Source organism: Manduca sexta, chromosome 25 (assembly GCF_014839805.1).
Source record: "Manduca sexta isolate Smith_Timp_Sample1 chromosome 25, JHU_Msex_v1.0, whole genome shotgun sequence".
Lineage (NCBI taxonomy): Eukaryota > Metazoa > Arthropoda > Insecta > Lepidoptera > Sphingidae > Manduca > Manduca sexta.
In genome coordinates, this window is record NC_051139.1 from 6,625,982 (window position 1) to 6,647,283 (window position 21,302).

General features: G+C 32.5%; 1 protein-coding gene and 1 long non-coding RNA gene across 4 annotated transcripts; one reads left to right on the forward strand and one right to left on the reverse strand.

Moving 5' to 3' along the window:
* Nucleotides 1-978: 978 nt before the first annotated feature.
* LOC115441697 (RNA-binding protein 12) lies at nucleotides 979-9,793 on the reverse strand. Of its 3 annotated transcripts, none has more exons than XM_037442852.1 (6): nucleotides 9,610-9,793; nucleotides 8,320-8,572; nucleotides 5,698-5,737; nucleotides 5,216-5,228; nucleotides 2,297-2,326; nucleotides 979-1,691 (listed from the first exon to the last, which is right to left on the reverse strand). In XM_037442852.1, exons 2-6 carry the CDS (start codon nucleotides 8,369-8,371, stop codon nucleotides 1,350-1,352), a joined length of 477 nt encoding a protein of 158 aa, XP_037298749.1. In that variant the 5' UTR covers nucleotides 8,372-8,572; nucleotides 9,610-9,793; the 3' UTR covers nucleotides 979-1,349. The 3 variants fall into 3 exon arrangements, with proteins under 3 accessions (XP_037298749.1, XP_030022449.1, XP_030022448.2); XM_030166589.2 differs by having other exon boundaries at nucleotides 9,571-9,793; XM_030166588.2 differs by lacking the exons at nucleotides 5,216-5,228; nucleotides 5,698-5,737; nucleotides 8,320-8,572; nucleotides 9,610-9,793 and adding an exon at nucleotides 2,416-2,549.
* A 1,540-nt stretch (nucleotides 9,794-11,333) lies between these two features.
* On the forward strand, nucleotides 11,334-13,855 carry LOC119190630. Its single transcript, XR_005113036.1, has 2 exons — nucleotides 11,334-11,535; nucleotides 13,616-13,855. It is a non-coding gene; the product is annotated as an uncharacterized LOC119190630 (long non-coding RNA).
* Nucleotides 13,856-21,302: the final 7,447 nt, after the last annotated feature.

A 21,302-nucleotide genomic window follows, 5' to 3' on the forward strand; every position in this document is an offset into this window, starting at 1 on the left:
TTACTATGCTTGTATAAAAGAAAAATTATCATTATATAATACTAGCTGACCCGACAGACGTTGTCCCGTTTTAACTATGAATTTGCAGCGCGTATTCTGTTAATCGCTGACAGTTATTTCAAACAATTGACAGCCATATAAAATTAATATTTTCGTTAAGTTTTCTTAAATTTTCTAATTTTCCGGGCATTTTTTTGATTTTTTTCCTTCATAAGAACCTTCTGACAATTACAAACACAACAACAAAAAAATAGTGAAATCGGTTCAGCCGTTCACGCGTGATGGTGTGACCAAGGGAAATAGGGATTTACTTTTATATATATAGATTTACTGACTGGACTGGCTCGGTGGCGTAGTTGTATTACAGTACGACTGCAGTGCTTAAATCTCAGGATCGATCCCCGGGTCAGACGTAGTGCTAGTTTTATACTTAGTATTAGCCCGAAGACTGGAATTTGTGCTCAAAGTTTTTCTCCTATCACATCATGGGTCTGAATACACAAGGCGAAAACTGGGTACACCGGTTACACCTCTGCTTACCCCTTGGGCGATAAAAGGAGTGAGTGGGTTTGTGTAACATAAACTTGTAGGCTTGTTGGTTGCCTTTTATTTGCTATAAATTTTAATACAATGTACACTCCAGAACGAAGAAAAATAGACGGTCCCTCAACATTCGTTAAATAGAGTTTACACTGTATTTGTATTTTTTTTTATATTTTTCTTATAAACTAAGTACAGTATAACTCCTGAAATTCCAATAAACATACTATCTAAATTAGGGCACCATCAGTTTGTAATGGCGTTGCAGAGCGTATGATATCGGAACTACTGTTTCATTAATTAATCTAATTAAAATTGTATCGGGTATAAGTACAATAATAAATACACGTTTCTGGTAAGCAATATTTTATTTAGTAAACAATGTAAATAGAAATTAAGAATTACCAAAGAATTCTCTTTATCTAAATTAAAATTGCGTATATTCCAAGTTTTATTGATTAATAATTAACTTTTACATAAGAAATTAATAATAATGTTGCTTTATTTATAATGTACATACATTAATAATACGTATGAACAGAGGCATTTATATCGAAATTACACGTGTAGTATTCTTTGTGGGTAAATTTTTGTAGTTAACATAGGTGCACTATATAGTCATTTTGACAATAAAGTTATTTAAAAATACTGCAAAAATAACATCTTGAGTTATAGATATTTAAACATTTTTCATAAATAGGTTAGTACTACATTTTTATATTAAATCTCTAGAATGTGATTATATTGTTCTTTTTTGTCAATTATGTTGCAAACACAAGATATCAAAAGTTGTTTGTTAAATTAGCGATTTAATTACCGTATTCCATTATTTTTTCTTCGACGTGGTGACCATCGTTGATCAAAGAGCTGACGCTACCTTCGAAGGTCTCTTTCCCGTTGATGATTGTGGAATGAGAGTGGCTAGAGTATGAAGAACCGGAGTACTTCTCGTTATCGCCTGCTACGTGGGCCCTGATCAGGTCGTGTGTTAGCGGCGGCATTGCCGGTATTGACGGCATATCCGGCATCGACGGCATTGCCGGTATTGACGGCATTTCCGGCATCGACGGCATAGGCGGCATATGTGGCATACGCGGCATATGCGGCATAGGCGGCAGAAAGTCTTCGCGGTCAAAATCAGGCATACTGAACTAAGAACAAAATACCTCATTAAGTATAGAGATTAGAGATAGGAAATTGATATCGGTCCAGATAGCAAAAACCGTACAAAATGTGTAAAATAAGTATCTATTATAATATAAATAAATGTATAACGTTCGTGAATCATATCCGATTCCGGACAGCTAGCACGGTTTTATTGATAAGCGAGGGATGATCCGTCATCAATCTATCATCTTTCTATCAGGCCGCCACTCTCCTTACCATACTACGCACTATGCACTACGAATATCATGTATTATGTAACCTAAAAAAGTATTTTTTAAAGCCATTTGTTTTGACTCAAATTGACACGCGCGAGCTCACAATATCATAAACAGAAGGAAAGGTACTTGTGCCAAGATATTTTAGATTATTCATTATTGCAAATAATCTTCAATAACCAAACACGAGTGAAAAACATATTTGCATCTGAGTTTGGAGTCACATGACAAAATGTCAATATTATTAACATAAATTCTGCTATTAAATAATTCATCCATTTTTTTATAATTTAAGGGAAAATTTATTTTTACATTTAAATATAACTGTGTCATCTCTAAATATTTGTTGTTTAATAACATTAAGGTATATTTACCTTGGGCTTTATGTGATGTATTTTATGCATCTGTAATAGAAATATATTCGTTAATTTACTTTTTAATACGAGTTAATATATTTTGTAAAAATCATAGTTCGTCTTTGTTACAATGTTACCTGTCCTTGTGGTATATAGTACTCCATTTGTATGTATATAATGTATATTAAGTGTAAATAATATGTATTGTGTAGTTTAAAATGTATTATGTATGTAAATATATCTTCTATCATCTATGAGGATTTTGTAAGCACTGGAACAAAGAAAATATCAGTTAATGAATTATGTTATGCATACGGTGGATTTTTTCTTATATACAGGGTCATTTGACATTGCAATACTAAATGAAAGCACATACTCGTCTTTACAAAAACAGTGATCCAAAGAATCCAAATTTTAGTTAAAGTATCAGTTTTTCGTTTCTGATTTTCAGATCATTTCGTGCGTATATGGGACGTGCGTGAGTGTAAAATATCTAACCGAAAGTGTGGTGTTGACGCTGCAACGAATTTTCTTAAAATATTAATAGTAGCCGTGTAAAATTACAATGACTTTATTGATATTTATTTTGTTCAAAACATACACTTTTTTATTTTACATTTACGGTTCTAGTACATGACTTTTACAAAGAGTTGTTTTCAGGAAGATAAGAAATAAGTATGTGGTTTTATTTAATAACGCAATGTCCCTGTATTTTTATATATGTGAAATTATCGTGCTCTCTAGTCTCCTTTATCTACAGGCATATGTATATCATAATAATTATTATCTTTCTTAATAAGTAAGTGCTTATATTAAAGATGTCAAATTTATTGCTTATTCAATAAATTGCCTCAATGATGCTGATACATATTATTTTCTAGATAAAAAGTACTCTATAGTTTTAATATTCTAATAATGAAGAACTGTCTGTTGTATGCTGCAAAAAAATTACTTAATGTCTACAATTATATTGCATTAAGAAACTGTTTTTTTTTCGCGGCTCCACACACGTAAAAAAGATTATCCGGAATAAAAGTCGAAATTAATCGAAATCTGTTCAATGGTTCAGCATTGAAAGCGTAATAGACGGTAAAGATGGATGTTTTGTATCATTGATAATGAGTTGGTCAAAATACTCCTTTAACACGAGAATACTTGCATCCATTTTTTTAATTAAAAGCTGCGGCAAGTGTGTACGATGAAATACGAAGGCATTATGTGAATAAGACCGTAATATTCGGTACATATTAGTTATAACCTGTAGTACTGGACCTAAAGAGAGATTACAAATAGTAAGGAAAGAATATATTCATGTAATGACTTTTATCGATGATAAATTCGAAATTTATACATAGATATACAGCTGAAGAGTTTGTTTATTTAAACGCGCTTATTTCAGGGACTATTTAAACGATTTTGATTTTTTTCACCAATAGGACATCACATTACTCTTAAGTGGGTTGCGAGCGCCTAAAGCGCTCACACAAATGTCCACTGTGTTTGTATAGGTCGGCCCTTGCCATGCTAACAAACGTAGGGTATTGTAAAATAAATCTGTCTAATGCTATAGGCAACTTTTATTCCGGTAAAATATAAAGCGGGACTTTTATACTACAGAGATAGTGATGCTTGTATCTTCGGTCGGTCGACACTTCTAAGGACTTCATTTCGCTTAACGTCAGGTGCATTGAAGACCCATTGCTGAGCTTATATAAAAAAAAAAATACCGGTAAATTTTTTCACGCGTGCGGAGCCGCGAGCCGAAGCTAGCCAATAATATTTAAATTTACCCACCTGCTTATGTGTCAGATTTTACAGGGACACCATCGTCACCAACTGAAACAATTGTAACTTATTAGGTACTTTACTCTTTTTTATTATTTTTTTTCGCGTGCAAAACGCGTTATCGCTACCACGAATGTGAGTGGAATGTAATGTTGGTTTCACCGGTCTTACAGCCCAATTTTGATGCTTGGGAGTGTAGCATCATCCGAGCGAGCATTGGACCGAGTCCCTAACCCCTGTATACCCGACACGGGCATACCAACTAAAACCCGCGGTGGCCTTCTTCGACTCATACAGGACGGCCCTACTTCATTCCCATTAAATTTGTTCTAAATCTTGTTTTAGGCGGATCTAACTTTAAAACCTTAACTTGTTTGAACTTGCACAATGGCGAGGCAACCTCGCCAACGTCGAACTCTCTCGGCAGATACCCAAAATACGGTTATTGCTAGCAATATTGCTTGAAATAAGTACGATTAATGCATGAAATAAGTAAAAATAATAAAAATACTTTGTTTCTGATTTATAGATATGTATTATGTTTATCTTTTCATAAGTGTCGCAATTTCTAATATGGAATAATCTTTAATTTAGTTTCTAATAAATTGGACGTAAATAGCATTTTTAATTGTAACTTGTACTCATAGTTTTGGCGTGTTTTCATAACTTGTTATAACAAAATATGTTCCTAATACTTACTATTCCCACTACAAAAACATGGTCTGCTTATACTGCTATAAGTTAAATTTATTAGATATTAATCTAACAAAAATAAATTTTATAACAATTATCAGATAATAATTACTCAAATGATAAAATGCAAGGTAAATAAGACTTTATGTTATACTTACTGGTTTCCTCAAAAACATGACCGTCAATGTTGAACGCAACTTTCTTTTTCCCTCCCTTATCGCTAGCGAACACTGCACTATAAGTTTGTCCCGGCTTCGGCTTCATTTTCAGGATATCTTCCTCGTTCGGCATTTGTATGTGTGGCATCATTGGCATAAAGGGTAGTTGGGGCATTTGTTGCTGCGCCATGTTTAGTAAAGCAAAGGGATTAAAAGGGAAAGGATTCTGAAACTAAAGATGTATGTGTGTGTACAAAGACGAACTATTAAGCATGTGTATTCGTGTATTTTTTGTACTTACCCTTGGCGGGAATCTGTAACCAAAGTAATTTATTTATTTAACAAAAGGTCATATAGAACACAACCATAATTTATCACACTTAATAATAATAATAATAATACATCAGTTTATTGTCTTATTACCAAATGATAACATACATATTACATATTCTTATACTAATACGATAATAAAGACAAAAGGAAGCGGGTCAGCTTGTGCTGACCAGGACAGTAGTTCCGAGCAGCGCTGGTTTTCAGCCTCTCCTAACTTCCTAGGATGTTACGCGGAAAGTGTATAGCACTATATATACTTTAGCACTACATTAGGTCTAGATTACCTTCCTTAAACTTATGCCCTAATAATTATAATTAAACTGCCAAAACGACTCTAGAATTAACAAAGTTTACATCTACTTATACGTTGAGTTTTATAAAAAAATATATATATGGAAACTAATTGTCTTACCTACATACTATAAAGAAAAATAATTTTATTTTTCTTACCTCTGAAAATGATTGTTGTTCGGCTCTCCAAAAATGGCGGCTGACAAAGAAATTCATTATTAACTTTACATCACAATGGAAAATTTTAAACATATTACAATTTTAAATTACCATTACAAATTAGGACATTCGGTAGAGATGCAAATATTTTCTGTTATTTTTCTTTCTATTGCAAATTTTAACAATAGCGCGAATACTAAAAGACCTTGTGAAGGTAAACTTAAAAAAATTGCTGATGTTATTGTGTGGAGACAATATTTGATTTTACCACAATACCTATTAAAATAGAAATGTATGATTTCTGCCTCACTACAGAGCACAGATTATCCATTGTTTTATAAGTTAATCAAAGGATAAAAATAACTCCAATTAAATAAAGTGGCTGCTTCAATTGTGAAGGTTAATTCATTTAGATAACTTTTCTAAGGAATCAAAAATCATTTACGAAATATGCGACCCGAAATTGTATACTTCCTAAGTATGTAATGTCAAAATATGTGAATTTAAATGCGAAAGTTTTTGATAAAAATTAGAATTTTGCATAACAAATATTGGTATAAGGTAGTATGAACGAAGGAAACCGTATCATAAGGCCTAACTGATCCATGTATTTGGATTTTTTTGTGTTATAGTACAAAAACATATTACGATATTTTGTTAGTTCTTTTATTACTAAATTTATTTTAACATGAAAAGATTTTATGAAGATTTAAAAATTAATTGGGCCTTAACGGGATCATTTCTTCCTGACACTAAAATAAATTTGGTCCTTTTGGAGTAAATCTTGCAAACAGATAAAACAAATCCTTAAACAACGTATGCGCTTCTTTCTCAAATTATTTTCTTATTTAGGAATAAGTGGTCATATCCGGAAAGATCCATGAGGGCGAAGCCGCAAGCAAAGTGTACTATTTCGTAAGATTTCCGATCTTTACGACAGAAGAGAGAACAAATATTTTGATGATCCTTACTATAATTTACTAAGACTTTAAATCGTTCATCGTTGAATAAAAATATAATTTAATACGGGCTATTCACATCGAATACATAATATCTATCTATATATATGTATACGTTATTATATAAAGCTGACGATTTTGTTTTGAACGCGCTAATCTCAGAAACTACTGGCTCGAATTGAAAAAGTACTTTACTGTTGGATAGCTCATTTATCGCGGAAGGCTATATGACATCACGCTATAACCAATAGGAGCGGAACATTAATGAAGAATGTCGCCAGGCTGGGAAATAAATATTCCCTTTGAAAGCTTCAGTTGCGTGGGCCACGTAAACGGTAACAGTTACGTCACAATCGTGTGTGACGAAATTGATCCTTTAATTTAATCCAAAATATATTATAAAACAAAGTCTCCCCCGCCGCAACTGTCTGCCTGTCTAAAGGCGATAAACTCAAAAACTACACAACGGATTTCGATGAAATATGGTATTGAGACAGTTTGAGACCCTGGGAAGGATATAGGCTAGTTTCTATTCCGGGAATATATATAGCGGGTCTTTTATCCCGGAAAAACGTTCACGCGGGCGAAGCCGTAAACAAAAGCTAGTATACTATATATGAAACCAACATTTTACAATTAACATGCACATTTAAATACCGAACTCATATTGAAAGAAGATAATACTACTACATAGGGTGATTTTTTCATTTCGTTACTAAATGATACCACATAATATACGTCTTTATCTCTGCTAACACTTCTTAGATCTTAGAATATCAAAGATTTTGATATGTAATAAAATCAATGCACCATTGTCAATTTCGTTCAGGAATCTGGTCTATTCTATGTGCCATTTAACATTATTTAACAACATAACCTGTATTATTAAAATGTTATGGGTAATAGTTTTTGCTTGCTTGCTGCTAACTCAAAATAACTAATAGATTAAGATACCAAGTATTTCTGTGTTCATTGAATAATTGTTTTCTATGGAGAAATAAAATCTTTAACTGTAATATTTAAAACAATTTCTAATCCAAACTACTTTTTTATTCTTGCTCTACGTATGAAACAACATCTCGATATATTTGCACAAATGGCAACAGTATTGACTACGTAATGACTTTTCCATTTTGCAACAACCAAGTATTGAGTAAAATAATCGTTAATATAAAATTAATTTATCCATATTTAAGGTGTAATATTTTCATATTTTACAACAGTTTTTTACATTATTCTCATCAATGATGATTACGAAATAGATTAATGAAAACACACATCATTTTAGACTGATCATTACATACAATAAAATTGGAACAGATCGATGTCTGCGCATTATAAATATTAAAGAAACTAATAACGGGGGTTTATTAGAGCAACAGAAATATAAACGGTTATTATTAGAATTTTTGTCTGTCTGTCGTGTGCCGTAAATATATGGAAAGATTGCGCAAGCCTATTTGCTCGGGCCCTTAACGTAGTTTTGGATTCCGCGACCTCTGCTTTCACAAACGAACACCTTTCCATACAGATGCATGTAATTTACAGAATGTCCTTATCCTTCTCAAATTCTTTAGCATTCATGTAATCTACACTGCTTAAATTAAGTGACCAAAAATTCCGATGTCCCAACTCATGATTTAATATAACAAATATCACTTACCTGTTGTGATGGTCATAAATGTAACAATTAAAGCGCACGTCGTGAACGCCATTTTATGGCGATTATTCAATTATTGGTAATAAACTCAGTTCTAGCAAATATATGGTATGCGCCAAACGTCGGTAATATACTGGGGATTCGTACAATAATGAGCGATTTAAGTATTATTCATAAGTTGTTGTTTTAGACAATGCAAGCTGTACAAACAGTGTGACGAATGCTTCGCTGTTCTGGGTACCTTATTGTGTAGATTCTGAAAAGAAACGAAAATATTGCGATGAGTTCTCCGCGTTATGTTGGAGTATCGTTTGTTAAAATCACAAAATCTTTACCGATATCTTGCTGTATGTACTGCAATTAGAACAACTATGTTGTATTGAATAGCTAATTTCAAAAAGAACTTTTACAATGATTTTTAACAAACATGACGCGAATTATGTATTACGTTACTTAATCGAATGAATTATAATGAACATCCCTTTGAATTAATTATTAATTCCAAAATGACTACAGAATTTCTGAATGGGGTCTTTCGGCAACGCATCGTGTAAACACGCCTTAAATACACATTGGATGTAAGTCACGTTTCGTTTAAATGCAAATAAACGTGTGAGTAACGGTATTGATACAATACCCATATTTTGGAAAAAGTTTCCATCCTTGGACAAAACATGTTTTGTTTACTGTCACTACAATGTCTGAAATCTAGAAAAATGCGCATTACTTTGCCGCTTTTGGTATGTATATTCTTAAAATATATATTTAGCTTAAGTTTTACTAAAACTAGGAAGAAGATAAAAATAGTAATCCAGAGTATAAAAAGGACTTGATACACACTTACAACATTAAAATAGGTAATCTTACTTATTTGCGGCTTTTGGTGTGTGTTTTCTTTAAATACACATTTACATTATGTATAATAACATCTAGATGGAAGACAAAAATAGCAATCCGATGATTAAAAATAAAAAAGGCTTGATACACACACAAATACGTAATCTCATAAAAGTACGCTGTAATATTATTAAGGACAAACTACTGACGCAATCGAAGCCCTTTATGGCATACTACGGAGAATTATAAAATATTTATTGTTTCACGTATTTGACATTAAGAAAAAAATCTTCATTTAAGTACTACGAAATAAAATTATATATAAGATTATCTCGACATTTCTAGAAATTAAATACGGAAAAAATGCGTGATTTAAGTATGCCGCACCTAAAAAAAAAACAAGAAAAAAAACGATACCTTTTGCAATCATAAATTATTAGTAAAACAAAAATATACTTCATCTGATTTTCAATATAATTCTTCATTTATTTTCTGTGTGTTTTAAATATCAGTTATCCGTTAATACTATGTTTTAAAATCAATATGTTTTTCGTTCCAATATTTCAAAGCAGACGATTTTTTAACACTTATTACTCTGTATACGTGTGGCACTTTGAAATCTCTTCTACTATAAGAAATACGACAAACCTCGAATACGTGACAAAACATTGTTTTTATAGACGACCATAGATTTCTATGAATCGTAAGTAGCCATTAAATGCGCACTGAAATTCATAAAATACATTGTATTTTGAAATCGATGCTCTTTACACGTTTCGCAGAATATGCCAATGTTATGTTTATTATTGCGTATATTTTGCGGAGTAGTGATAAGAATTAAACTGATTTTTATGGTAATTGAATTTAAACTTATGCAAATAACATTACGGCGCTTGCGCAGGTCCTTAGTATCAAAGAAAAGATAAAAAAAATGGTAAAACGCATTCGCTGTTTCAATGCTGTAATTCTACCAGGGTTTTCGGTTTCTCGGCTAACAGAACGCGCAATTTACTATAGACATTGCATTTAGAGACTTGGATGAATAAATAAATTCATAATAATTAAGTTTTAATTTGATATTAAAAATACACTAAGTAGCTCTTCGGCTTAGGAGACATCACCGCTACTTTCATGAGAAATGTATCACAAAGAGTTACTTCTATTATGTACTTTTCCGGGTTTATAAGTACAACAAACAGGACAGTAACATATTAAAATATCTTAACAAACTTTCGCAATGATAATATTAGCAAGATGACAACCCGGTTAAGATAAACTCACAAGCTTTCAACACTGTATAATTGCATTGAAAATGTGGTTTTATTACCAGTTTTCTCATTTAATAATGTAGAAACAGCACGTACTGAATGTAGGAAGTAGACAGTAATCTGCTACATAAATAATGGTGCCAGATAAGGCGTTTCTTGTGGACTCGAATATGATTTGTTACAATAACTGACAACTGGACTCGACTCGAGGTCAGTGAAAAATGGGACTAGAGATCCCTACATTGTTGTAACACCGCCATATTACGAATTCTATATTATATCGTATTCACAAATACTCGTTAGTTTATAAATATCAAATATTTCATAATATTTTTGTACATTTCTCCGATTCCACCACGCCGCGCTCTCCTCTCTCCTTTCTCGCCGCTCTCCGATACATTGTTCCATATTTACTTAATTAAATTCAGTGAGTCATACCCTTAGGGTCACGTTAACCACATTTAAGTTTACGGAGAATTATAAAATATTCCAAAACACTTATTTATAGCAGAAGACCAGATGCCTTTCACGATACTTTTATCACTAAGATATGTCATTCTCATATTTTTTCTGTTTGTAAAAGGAGACCTTGCCTAACGTCCTAAGAATGCTATGTTAGGTCAAATACTTCTCCAGTGGTAATACTGGTACGCTACTTTTTCAGTTTAGTATTCGATGGTAAGTGTACCATCGAATATTAAGAGAGTGCCGTAGGGTCTAGAAATATATTTATCCGCTTATTAAGCTGTTAGGTATGACGCGAATGTTTTTCTTCAACTGTCATCCTTTCTTTCTGTCGATATTTTATTTAATGGAAATAGTATCAGCATTGTTCTAACATATAAAAAAAAAAGGCACAAACTTTGGCAAGCGCAGTGGAATACCAAACAATACGTCGTAATATAAGGTGTTGGATAGCGTGTGTACTGTTTATGGGCGGTCGTATCGCTTACCATCAGGCGAACGGCAAGCTCGTCTCGTCATTCAACCCAATAATAAATAAATTAAAAAAACAAACACATACGTAATTAATAAAAGTATACTGAACTCTGAACGCATTCTCTGTCGTATCAAATTTAAAGCCAACAGTAAAGGCCAAATTCCCACAAGACGGGTAAGTAACATTACTTTTTGTTGCACTCTATATATACTTAGGGCTGTACAGACTATTCGATTTCTTTTCCCGCTTCATACATGTAGCTTGAAGTTTATTCCCCTAATCAAGAGTAAAGTAATCATTGTATAATAGTTATAAGCTTACAAATTTAAGACCATTGCCGGTTAAATAATACTCAGATATTAGTTTTAATTTTTGCTATTTCCTTCTTTTCTTAGTAATTTAATTTTATATTATGTACTAATTCAAATATTATTTATATCTGTATAGGTATATTCTAGTGTTAATTTTTTTCATTTTGTTGCTATTTTATTATTTACTAACCAAAGAAGGATATGCCACCGTTGATACGTAATTCAGTTTCCTTTTTTTAATGGCTTAGTGCCTGTTTCACATCTTCTGCATAAACTCGTCACATAAATGTGTAAGGCGACCAAATGTAAAAGTCCCAATATAATCTTCACTCCCAAATAAACGTTAGTAAAATGAGTAATACCTACATTAGCTGTTTAATACGATAACTATCAAATAAAATTGTTTGCAATTGTGAAACAATATAGTTTTGATTTATATTCGTAGCATCATTATTTTGATGCTAAAAAAAAGTGACCATTTTACAGCAGTGACCCTACCCGAATCAAAATTCCAAGTATGCGCTCTTTACTCAATACGTTCAAGTTATACAATGTTACATCCGTGTTCACCTGAGCGCTTTGTGACGACATGCATCCTTGGACCACGACTGACGATACACTTTCTTGTGCTAAACAAGTTATCTAACTGACATCTTGGTGGCCGGTGCAACGCAACTATATAGTAGAATTTTGTATTTCAAAAGTAATAATAAAAATGAGTACGTTTTTATAGCAATCAATTGACATTTTGTTGCACCAACGTTACAGTTATGTTTATACAGGACCATTTTGACATTGCGTTACTAAACGAAACCACATACTCGTCTTCACCTTTGCTGACATTGTGCCAAAATTCATCCATTAATAACCAATATTTTCACGAAAAATCATGATTTTAGTTTTCTAATTTTTTGATCATTTTTAGTTTAATGCGAGTATGGTGAGTGCGTGGGTGTATTTCTGACTCAAAGTATGATGTTGCCATTGCAAAGAATTCTCTTAGAGTAAAAGTAGTGGCTTTAGGGTGCGTAAAATTAAAATTCCTTTTTTAAATATTTATTTTGTTCGAAACTTACACTTTTTTATTCTACGTCTACGGCTTAAGTAACTTATTGTCAAGTGTTATTTCCAAGTACATAAGTATGTGATTTCATTTAGTAACGCAATGTCAAAATGACCCTGTATATTAATATAATTATAAAAAATATGTCCAGGACAGTATTGTGACCACCACACGCAAGGTGTTAAACCAGAAATAGTAGGCCACAGTGTGCCGTGTTCCGGAATAAGGTTGTGCATATCCGGTTTAAGCTGGCCGGCATAATTGTATCGACTGGCGGACGTAGTCATCTCTCATCAGTCGACATTTTATCTAGATCCAAATTCCACTTATCGGGTGGATTACTTTGCCTTGACGCTATAAAAGAGATGTAGAATACGTATTATTGGCTTCCACGAGGTGGTACTACTTTCCAACAGACGATGGGAACAGGGAATAGTAAGTGGTAACATAAAGGAGTAAGAGACAACAAATGGGAGACCCATTCAATTGTTTGGCGACCTTCTGCTATAGTATTGGTATAAAACGATCATAAAAAATGATTGCCAGTGACTTCGTAACCTTACAAATGTTTAAGTATAGAATTCACAAAGTAGAGTCAGAAAGTACAGTTAGCTAAAAAAATAGATGAGCAATCCCAAATTTCAAATCGCACTTTTATGACTTAACTGTTTTTTTTTCTTCATTGGTATAATTTAAAAGTGGATTTGTTGTTTTTTATATCAAATTATCATAAAATATAGATTAAATATTTTTTATTTTTCCACTATTTAAAAGTAGCTGAACAAATTACATATTTAAAACCGCTATTAAACTTTTGTGTCCGCATCAACAATATTTTTTTATTCGCTAAAATAAACTTCAAAGCCTTTTTTTATTTCAGACTAGCTTTTGTCGGCGGCTCCGCCCACGTCAAGAAGTTTACCCGGAATGAAAGCAGCCTTTAGCACTCAAGAGTCGTTACTCCTGTAGCGTCCTATTAGTGAATTAATTTTCAAAATGAAACTAATGGATAAGCTCATAATGTAGTGTGTGTACTTAGTATATAAGTAATGTAATGTGTAGTATTAAGTCAGTATAATGAGTGCAGTCAAATAAAGGACCTGAAACTATTAACACGTTATAACACTTATTCATTCTTCCATTACAATAAACTTTTCCTCTCTATGATAATAGTATAGATAAATAAAAAGTATTTCGATTGAAGTTATACGTAAAAGCGTTTTGAAGATATAAATTCATTAAATCTACTTTTGTGGCTGGCTGTACAGAATCTCTAAACGGTTCTTCAATAGGCACGAAGAATAATGTATTCGTCTGCAGTCGCGGATTAGGCAATGTAACCAATGTCATTACTTGCGTACAAGCAAGAGCGTTTAGAAATAATTATCATTCCTGAATTGTAAACAAGAATTGCTTTTTTTATTATTTAAAGGCTTCATCGCTTAACGCCTATATCACCCAACAAAAGAAAGGAATTGATTAAAAAAAACTTGATTAAAAAGTTATCTTTTTACTTTTTTAACAAAATTGATTAAAAAAAATATATAAAAAAGTAAAAAGAAAAAGTTATAATGTAATATCAAGGTTTTTTAAAGAATGTAATCGATTCGAGAAATGTTTTCGAACAATTATGAATTCTTGATACAAGAATGTTAAAATTATTGAAATACTTCAACACGTAATTGAATGTAAGAATTTTTGCGTTAATTTATTTAATTTAAGTTATTTTTTTTAATAATGCGCCAAATGCCAAGCAATAATAAACCGTAATAATAGCCTAACATAAGTCTAGTTCGGACTACGTTAATATTTTAACCGAGTGAATATTTTAGTTACTAAGCCTCACTATGAACCAGGCTATGGAAGTTGTCATTGTCATTTACTGTTGTTACTGGTTCTTAAATGACTTTTGTCTAAAACTTGTGAGAGAGATAACAAGAACATGCAGCTGATACCCCTTACTGATTTTAATTGACATTTAACTATTTATCTTCCGGCATTGCCAATTTACATACACACTGGTATGTTTGCATACCGCCATTGTCAATAAATGATCCCTATAGCTTTTTTCGATTTTCGTCAAAAATGGACCAATCAGAACAAAGCTTTTTTTTCACATTTTACAAATGAGTTATTTTGATTGATTCATTCTCGGAAGTGGATTGAAGATTGAGATTGGGATCATTTATTGAAAACGGCTAATAGTCGGTTTCTGCCAGCGTAAGCTACCTGTCCTTTCAACATAGTAGTAATTTTGGTGCGAGTATTTTAGCCCGTGTTTGCATTAATATTATAGCTAGTTTAGAAAAAAAATTATTAGTTTTACTAAAAAAACCGCTGATATTTTAATTAATTCGAATTTTTTAATATGCAATAAGTATGTACAACACTAAAATCATCTATAAACTTCGTCAAATACCTTATCGAATTTAAATATAAATGGTATATTTACATATTAAATTCGCAACTGGTTAGACATGTCTACTTTTAAACCTGTTTTGAACAATTACAAAATCAAAGTTCGTCAAAGGATGGGCCGTTAAATACAAGTGATCAATACTTGTAATAGCTTTGAGGCGTGACGTGCATTTAAATGTATAAGAGCCTGGTCGATCCCAAAGCGGGAAAACAGTTGATCGTTAGTCTTACTGGCCAGTAACTACACAATCGTGAGACCAATTATACGATTCTAAGACTAATTGATTATGCATTCTACTACTCAATAAGAAACCCACTGCGATATTTTAAAATAGTTGCTAATTTTTATGATTGCCGGCTAACTTCATTGCCTACGTGCTTACATCTGTTTCGAGTCTGTATTAAGGTGCTCTTCCAAAAAAAGGGTGCGGTAACCATATTTTTAGAAACCCACTGCGATATGTTAAAATCGTTGCTAATTTTTGTGACTGTCGGCTTGCAGTTTTCAGTTTTTTTTGCCAGCTTTCCTACATACTGCATACGAGTCTATATTAAAGTGCTCCCCTATAAAAACGGTGTGATGACCGTATTTTTAGAAGCTGTCAATTCGAACTTTGTATTACATATAAAACATCAGACATATTTTATAATTATCAATAATCATAGTTTTGAATTAAACAAGTGTGAAAAAATAACTTCAAGCACGTGATGAAAAAATGTATGTGTAATAAAATTCTGCAGTGTTGTCCGGCGATAAAAAAAAAAAAAACAAAAATAGCCTTTATTACACGCCTATTAAAGTCGCCGGCCTGCAAGCGCTTATCAGTTGTCAATGTAGTCATGGGTTCATATCCACATGCGAATTGCATGATTCAACAGAATGTATCACACTGAAAAATTCTTACTATATTTAATTTTACAAAAGAATTATAATATATTCTTAAAAGCAGTGAGTAATATACTAAAGCATTGTGAAATTTTATGCTCCAAACTGTAACGGATGTATGATTCATTCGCGTATTTATATTCATACAAAAGGCTTAAAATTACAATTGAAGTATTATTCACTACCGAACTTAAGGCTCATTTAAATGGTGCAATTTTCTTCGCTCGCACGTGCAAGTCTTGAAATGACAAAAAGCTGCTCCGTCTAAACATGCGCATTGACGAAGCAATTCTCACCGCATTTACAGGCAATAATGGCCTGGCCTCAACATTATTTACAAGTCTTAACAGATATTTAAATAAAGAATAATATCTCCACATTTACGATAAATGTCATAATGTAAACAGTTATAGTGAGACAGACAGTAATACACATTTTTGTATAGCACAATCGCATGTGAGTTTTATTTCTTCTGCGTCTAAACAGTATAATGGAAAATCTCCTGATAATTATTGCTAGCAATAATTGCTCCGTCTAAAACGGCTTTATTTGTTTATTTATGAAACAGGATTTAGTATCGATAATAGTTCCTTGACATTTTGTAATCTGATTATTATTAGAAACAAATATGATAATAAATGCATCGCTTCCTGTACACATTATAATTTGTTTAAAAATCAATTGTGTTTCATTATAAGTAGGATTCACGTAGATAACTTATAAGGCGGAAGAGGCACTAACACGAACAATTTATACGTGCATAGACATATGTAGCTATTATAGCTACTAATAGATTGATTCTTTCCTAACCGAATTTCTGCCACGGCGGCCAATGTCAACGGAGATCAGCCAAGTACGCAAATACTTACCTATTAATATAATATCTCCATGATACCAGTATAGAAATACCAGTGTCATTCAATAATGATCTACTCTACACTCCAAATAGACTTCAATATTGCAAGAGCGAGAAGAGTTCAACGCGCGATGACTAACGTATTGATTACAAAAAGTCAAAAGACTTTTTATTGTTTTGGGTTGTTATGGTTTTACAGTAAAAAGTCACACACACACACACACACTGTCACACGTTTTATCCCCGAAAGGGCAGGCCAAGGCGCAACTGATGCACACTCTTTTCGCCACGTGTCCCATGATGTGTGTGATAGGGGGCGATCTCCATCTGAAGCACAAACTCTAGAGCAGGCTGATACTGAGTAGAAAAGCTTAATATACCATATATACCAATTAGAATTTACCGGAAAAGTACTAAGCAATGACAATTAATCATCATCTTCACTAAGGTAAAGGAACTCTCGAAGGTCTACTTAATTTGATATTTAAAGAAAATCCTTTGATTAAATTACGATGTCACTACATAACATTAAATTTAATGATAAAAGTACTAACAAAAAATAGTAGTATGTTTTTCAACTACAATACAGAAAATGCCAAAAACATGGATCATGGGCCTTGTGAAGAGCCAGACTTTGTTTGGTTACACTACCTTAGTATTAAAAAGTGTTAATTTTTGTGATTTAGATTCTCCTTTTAAACCCGGTATAAAGCATATAACACGCGGGAAGCTGCGAATAAAAGCTAGTATTGTTAACAAAAATAAATTTAATCTATATTTTATGCGTAGGTTACGAACATAGATCGCCACATAATCGTAAGGAATGAGCACCTCCATTAAATATATTTTATGTTTTTACTTAATTTTGTGTCACGATCCGGTTTTAAAGTTTGCAATTAAGAGGTTCTCTATTTTTGGAATTTTTCGTTTTATGTAATAAAGTTTTTTTTAACTTCACGCAACGTCATTTGTAGTCAACAGAATAATTTCAGCTGCTCTAGATTGACATTCAGGGTACGTTTAGTTGGCTGGATAAGCACATTGTAATAAACAGACAGCCTGATATAATCTGACATCTGTTTACCTACGCAAATTGTCTCTGCCAGCCCTTCAGGGATAAAAGCGTAATCCTAGTAATGGCTTATGAAGGTATGCTTGCGGACTGTCGATGAAATGTACTTACGTGCATCGTTACATGCGACATCGACGGCGGCCGTGACACGAACGTGCGGCCCCGCTTCGGTTCACACTCACACTTTATGCGTTGTTAGGGTTGTCACTCACCCCCAAGATGGCGATAACATGTTTTTTGCCCAAGAGAAAAAAAAATCGTTGTCACTCGAACATAGTTTTATTAACGCCTCTTATTATAACTTCGTGGGTTTGGGTACCAGATTTGGTAAGATTTTTTTTTAATTCCAAATAGCACGACTGATTTCAACGGTAGAGGTGATACAAAGTTCTAACACATCATGATACCCAAGAAACTTTTTTTTAAACGGACACGGCAGTATCCCCTTAATGGAATGGGGTTCAATAATGTCGACTGACGAGAAACGATTACCCCATGGCAGTCGACACAATTATGCCTGCCTGTTGGAACCGGATATACAGACTGATCCCAGATCGCGATACACTTACGTGGAAGAAAACTTATAAGGAATGTACATGATAATTAATGTCGTTAACAATAGTTTTTTCTTTAATTGTATAAGTGACTATACTGCACCTGGCCTTTGAGTCACTAGCAATTATTCATTTGTACTGTTTCTCTTAGTATATCAGATATTAGTCCAACAAAACTGCTATGACACTTTAATTCTGACGATATAAGTACAGTTGTCAATCTGTTGTGACATAAATAAATTTTACTGCATCTTTTAAAACGACAACTACCAATGCGCGTTGACCTTACGATTTAAAAGTTTTATTTTATTTCTTACTAATATCATAAATGCTGAAGTTTTTCAAAATGTTTGCATATTTATCAGAAGTAAACGCAAAAACAGCTCAACAGATTTGGATGAAATTTGACTCACGGGTGGACAATGTTCTAATGTAACGCATAAACCACCTTTATTCCCAGTAATTTTCCCCCATGAGAGAAAAAGACTAATCCGATTTTTTTATAGACAGCGCTGGCGTCGCTATCAGTAGCTACCGTAATTTTTTTTTTTTTTGTAACGGAAAAGGCTTCTCACGCGAGCGAATCCGCAAGCTACACGTTATTGGTAATATTGCAGAAAACATAGACTCATGAAATTGATTTGACAATTTAGTGATTATACCTTTACCAATGATAGTTAAAAAAATACAAAACCATACGCAATGTACATTCTACTGTTGATAATTGCGCATGCAATTGTTTTTATGAAAACTAGATTTTGCTTGCGGCTCTGCCCGCGTGAAAAAATTTTCCAGGATAAAAACCTATAGCAATCTGGAGTAATGTAGCTAACCATTAGTGACATTGAAAATGGGTTTAGTAGATCCTGAGAATAGCACGTTCCAACAAACAAAAACACTCTTCAGCCTTACAAACAAACAAACTCTTCAGCTTTATTTATGAGTATAAATTATAGATTATGAATTTTATCAATTAAGAATAACAGACAGGAAAGAAATTTTGCGTGACAACCCTGTTTGTCAACGGCCAATCATTGTTGCCGCCTGACCGCTTGATATAAGAGATTAATGCGGCACTACGGTACCTGCGTCGAACAGGATCTTATGCGGTTTCTCATAAGGTTTAGGTACAATACCCGAAAATCTAGAATCATAAAATATTTATAGACGAAATTAATTTCTAATGATATTGGAATATTTTATCACCGTTTATGTACCGTTAGATTACTCATAAATTGTTAAAACAAGAATGTAAATTAAAGAATTCATAAAAATATTTTAGAAGTTAATGAAATAAAACTTAAACACGTGTAAAGAGATCTTTGAATTGTTAGCATACGAAATCCAGATTTATAAAAAACAATATTTATTTTGATGAACTAATGTCACGTATAATAATAATGGATTTTAAAATATTATATTATTCTAATGATAAAAATAAACTTCATATGCCATTTCTTTTATGAACAAAAAGGAACACAAAAGTTTCATTTATTACAATCAATATAAATAACAAATATTATACATAAATTTGTACACTTAGTACACACATTGCTGTGTTTCTTCACCACCCTAAAGACGATCGGGTAGGGAATGCCTTCTGCGTTAAATAAAGCCAAGATTAAAGTTACAATTACTAATGAATATTCCGTTTATATAATTATTGGTTATGTAAGCGGAAATTATTATTTTTAGCCAGCCACACCACCCAGTCCATTATAAATTTTAAGGGCTTGTTTCGTATTATTAAGAAGCTAATGTAGATCGCTATCTCAGTAAATAAATGGTAATCATATCTATATAGGCAGCGGCCAAAACTTGGGGACATAATTGACAACATAATTTTGTATTTGGCCTTTTAAAAATTACTTATTTAAGGAGAAGCAGTTAATGAGAGGTGTTGAAACAGGCGATAAAGGTTATAAATAAGTTATAATGTCAATAAGTACATTATTAACAAAACCCGGCTCTAATTTGTAAGCATAAAGGTTTGTGTCAGTCATATCGAGCCAAACTAACAAAGATCATCGGACTATGTAACCCGGAGCGTCATGCCTGTGACATAAGAAGTCAATTATTAAATTTTTATTTTTTCGATGAATCCAAGCTTTGTGGAATTTTACTGTAATTTATTCTAATGAATTGATGAACACATATTAGCGATACGAAGTTTTATCCTTCGTTAATTATTCAAAATAATATTATATTAAGACTATATTTAAATATAATACTAGTTTATGACTGGTTCAGTTTGTATATATTGTGTAAGTAATATTTAAAAAACGTTGTACTTTTTTAAAATGAATAAATTAACTGTTATATTTATCTTTATATAACGACTAACGTTTTGTTACCATCATGTGGTTGACCTAACATTAAAAAAACCGTTGCTTCGTAATCAACTGCAGCAACCTGTTTCCATGATTTATTACTGGAAATAACGAAAGCCTGTTTACTAGAATTCCCAAAATACACGCAAATATATCTGTTAGTCTAAACTTCATAAAATAGGATTAATATAGAAAGGAGGTGGTATGTTTTGATTAAAAATGTAGTGAATAATATGAAGATATTAATTCGAATCGATTTTCACAACCAACGATTTCATTCCCTTACGAAAGAATACGTCGAACCTTGATCCCATATTCGTGGGCCCTTCGACTTCCGCAGTTGACTAATCTGAGCCATGTCATCAACATTACTATTCTAAATGTAACATTAGTTACCTAATACTTAGGTAATTAAAACGGACAAATTCATGACGTTTCAAAACAATTATTT

What these genes read in the sequence shown, in the direction of transcription:
- LOC115441697 (XM_030166588.2), bottom strand. Translation starts at nt 2,529, where the DNA reads ATGATAGAAGATATATTTACATACATAATACATTTTAAACTACACAAT. An exon ending in ACTATATACCACAAGGACAG is followed by an intron (nt 2,327 to 2,415) that starts GTAACATTGTAA and finishes TTTCTATTACAG; the next exon opens with ATGCATAAAATACATCACAT. An exon ending in TACATCACATAAAGCCCAAG is followed by an intron (nt 1,692 to 2,296) that starts GTAAATATACCT and finishes TTTTGTTCTTAG; the next exon opens with TTCAGTATGCCTGATTTTGA.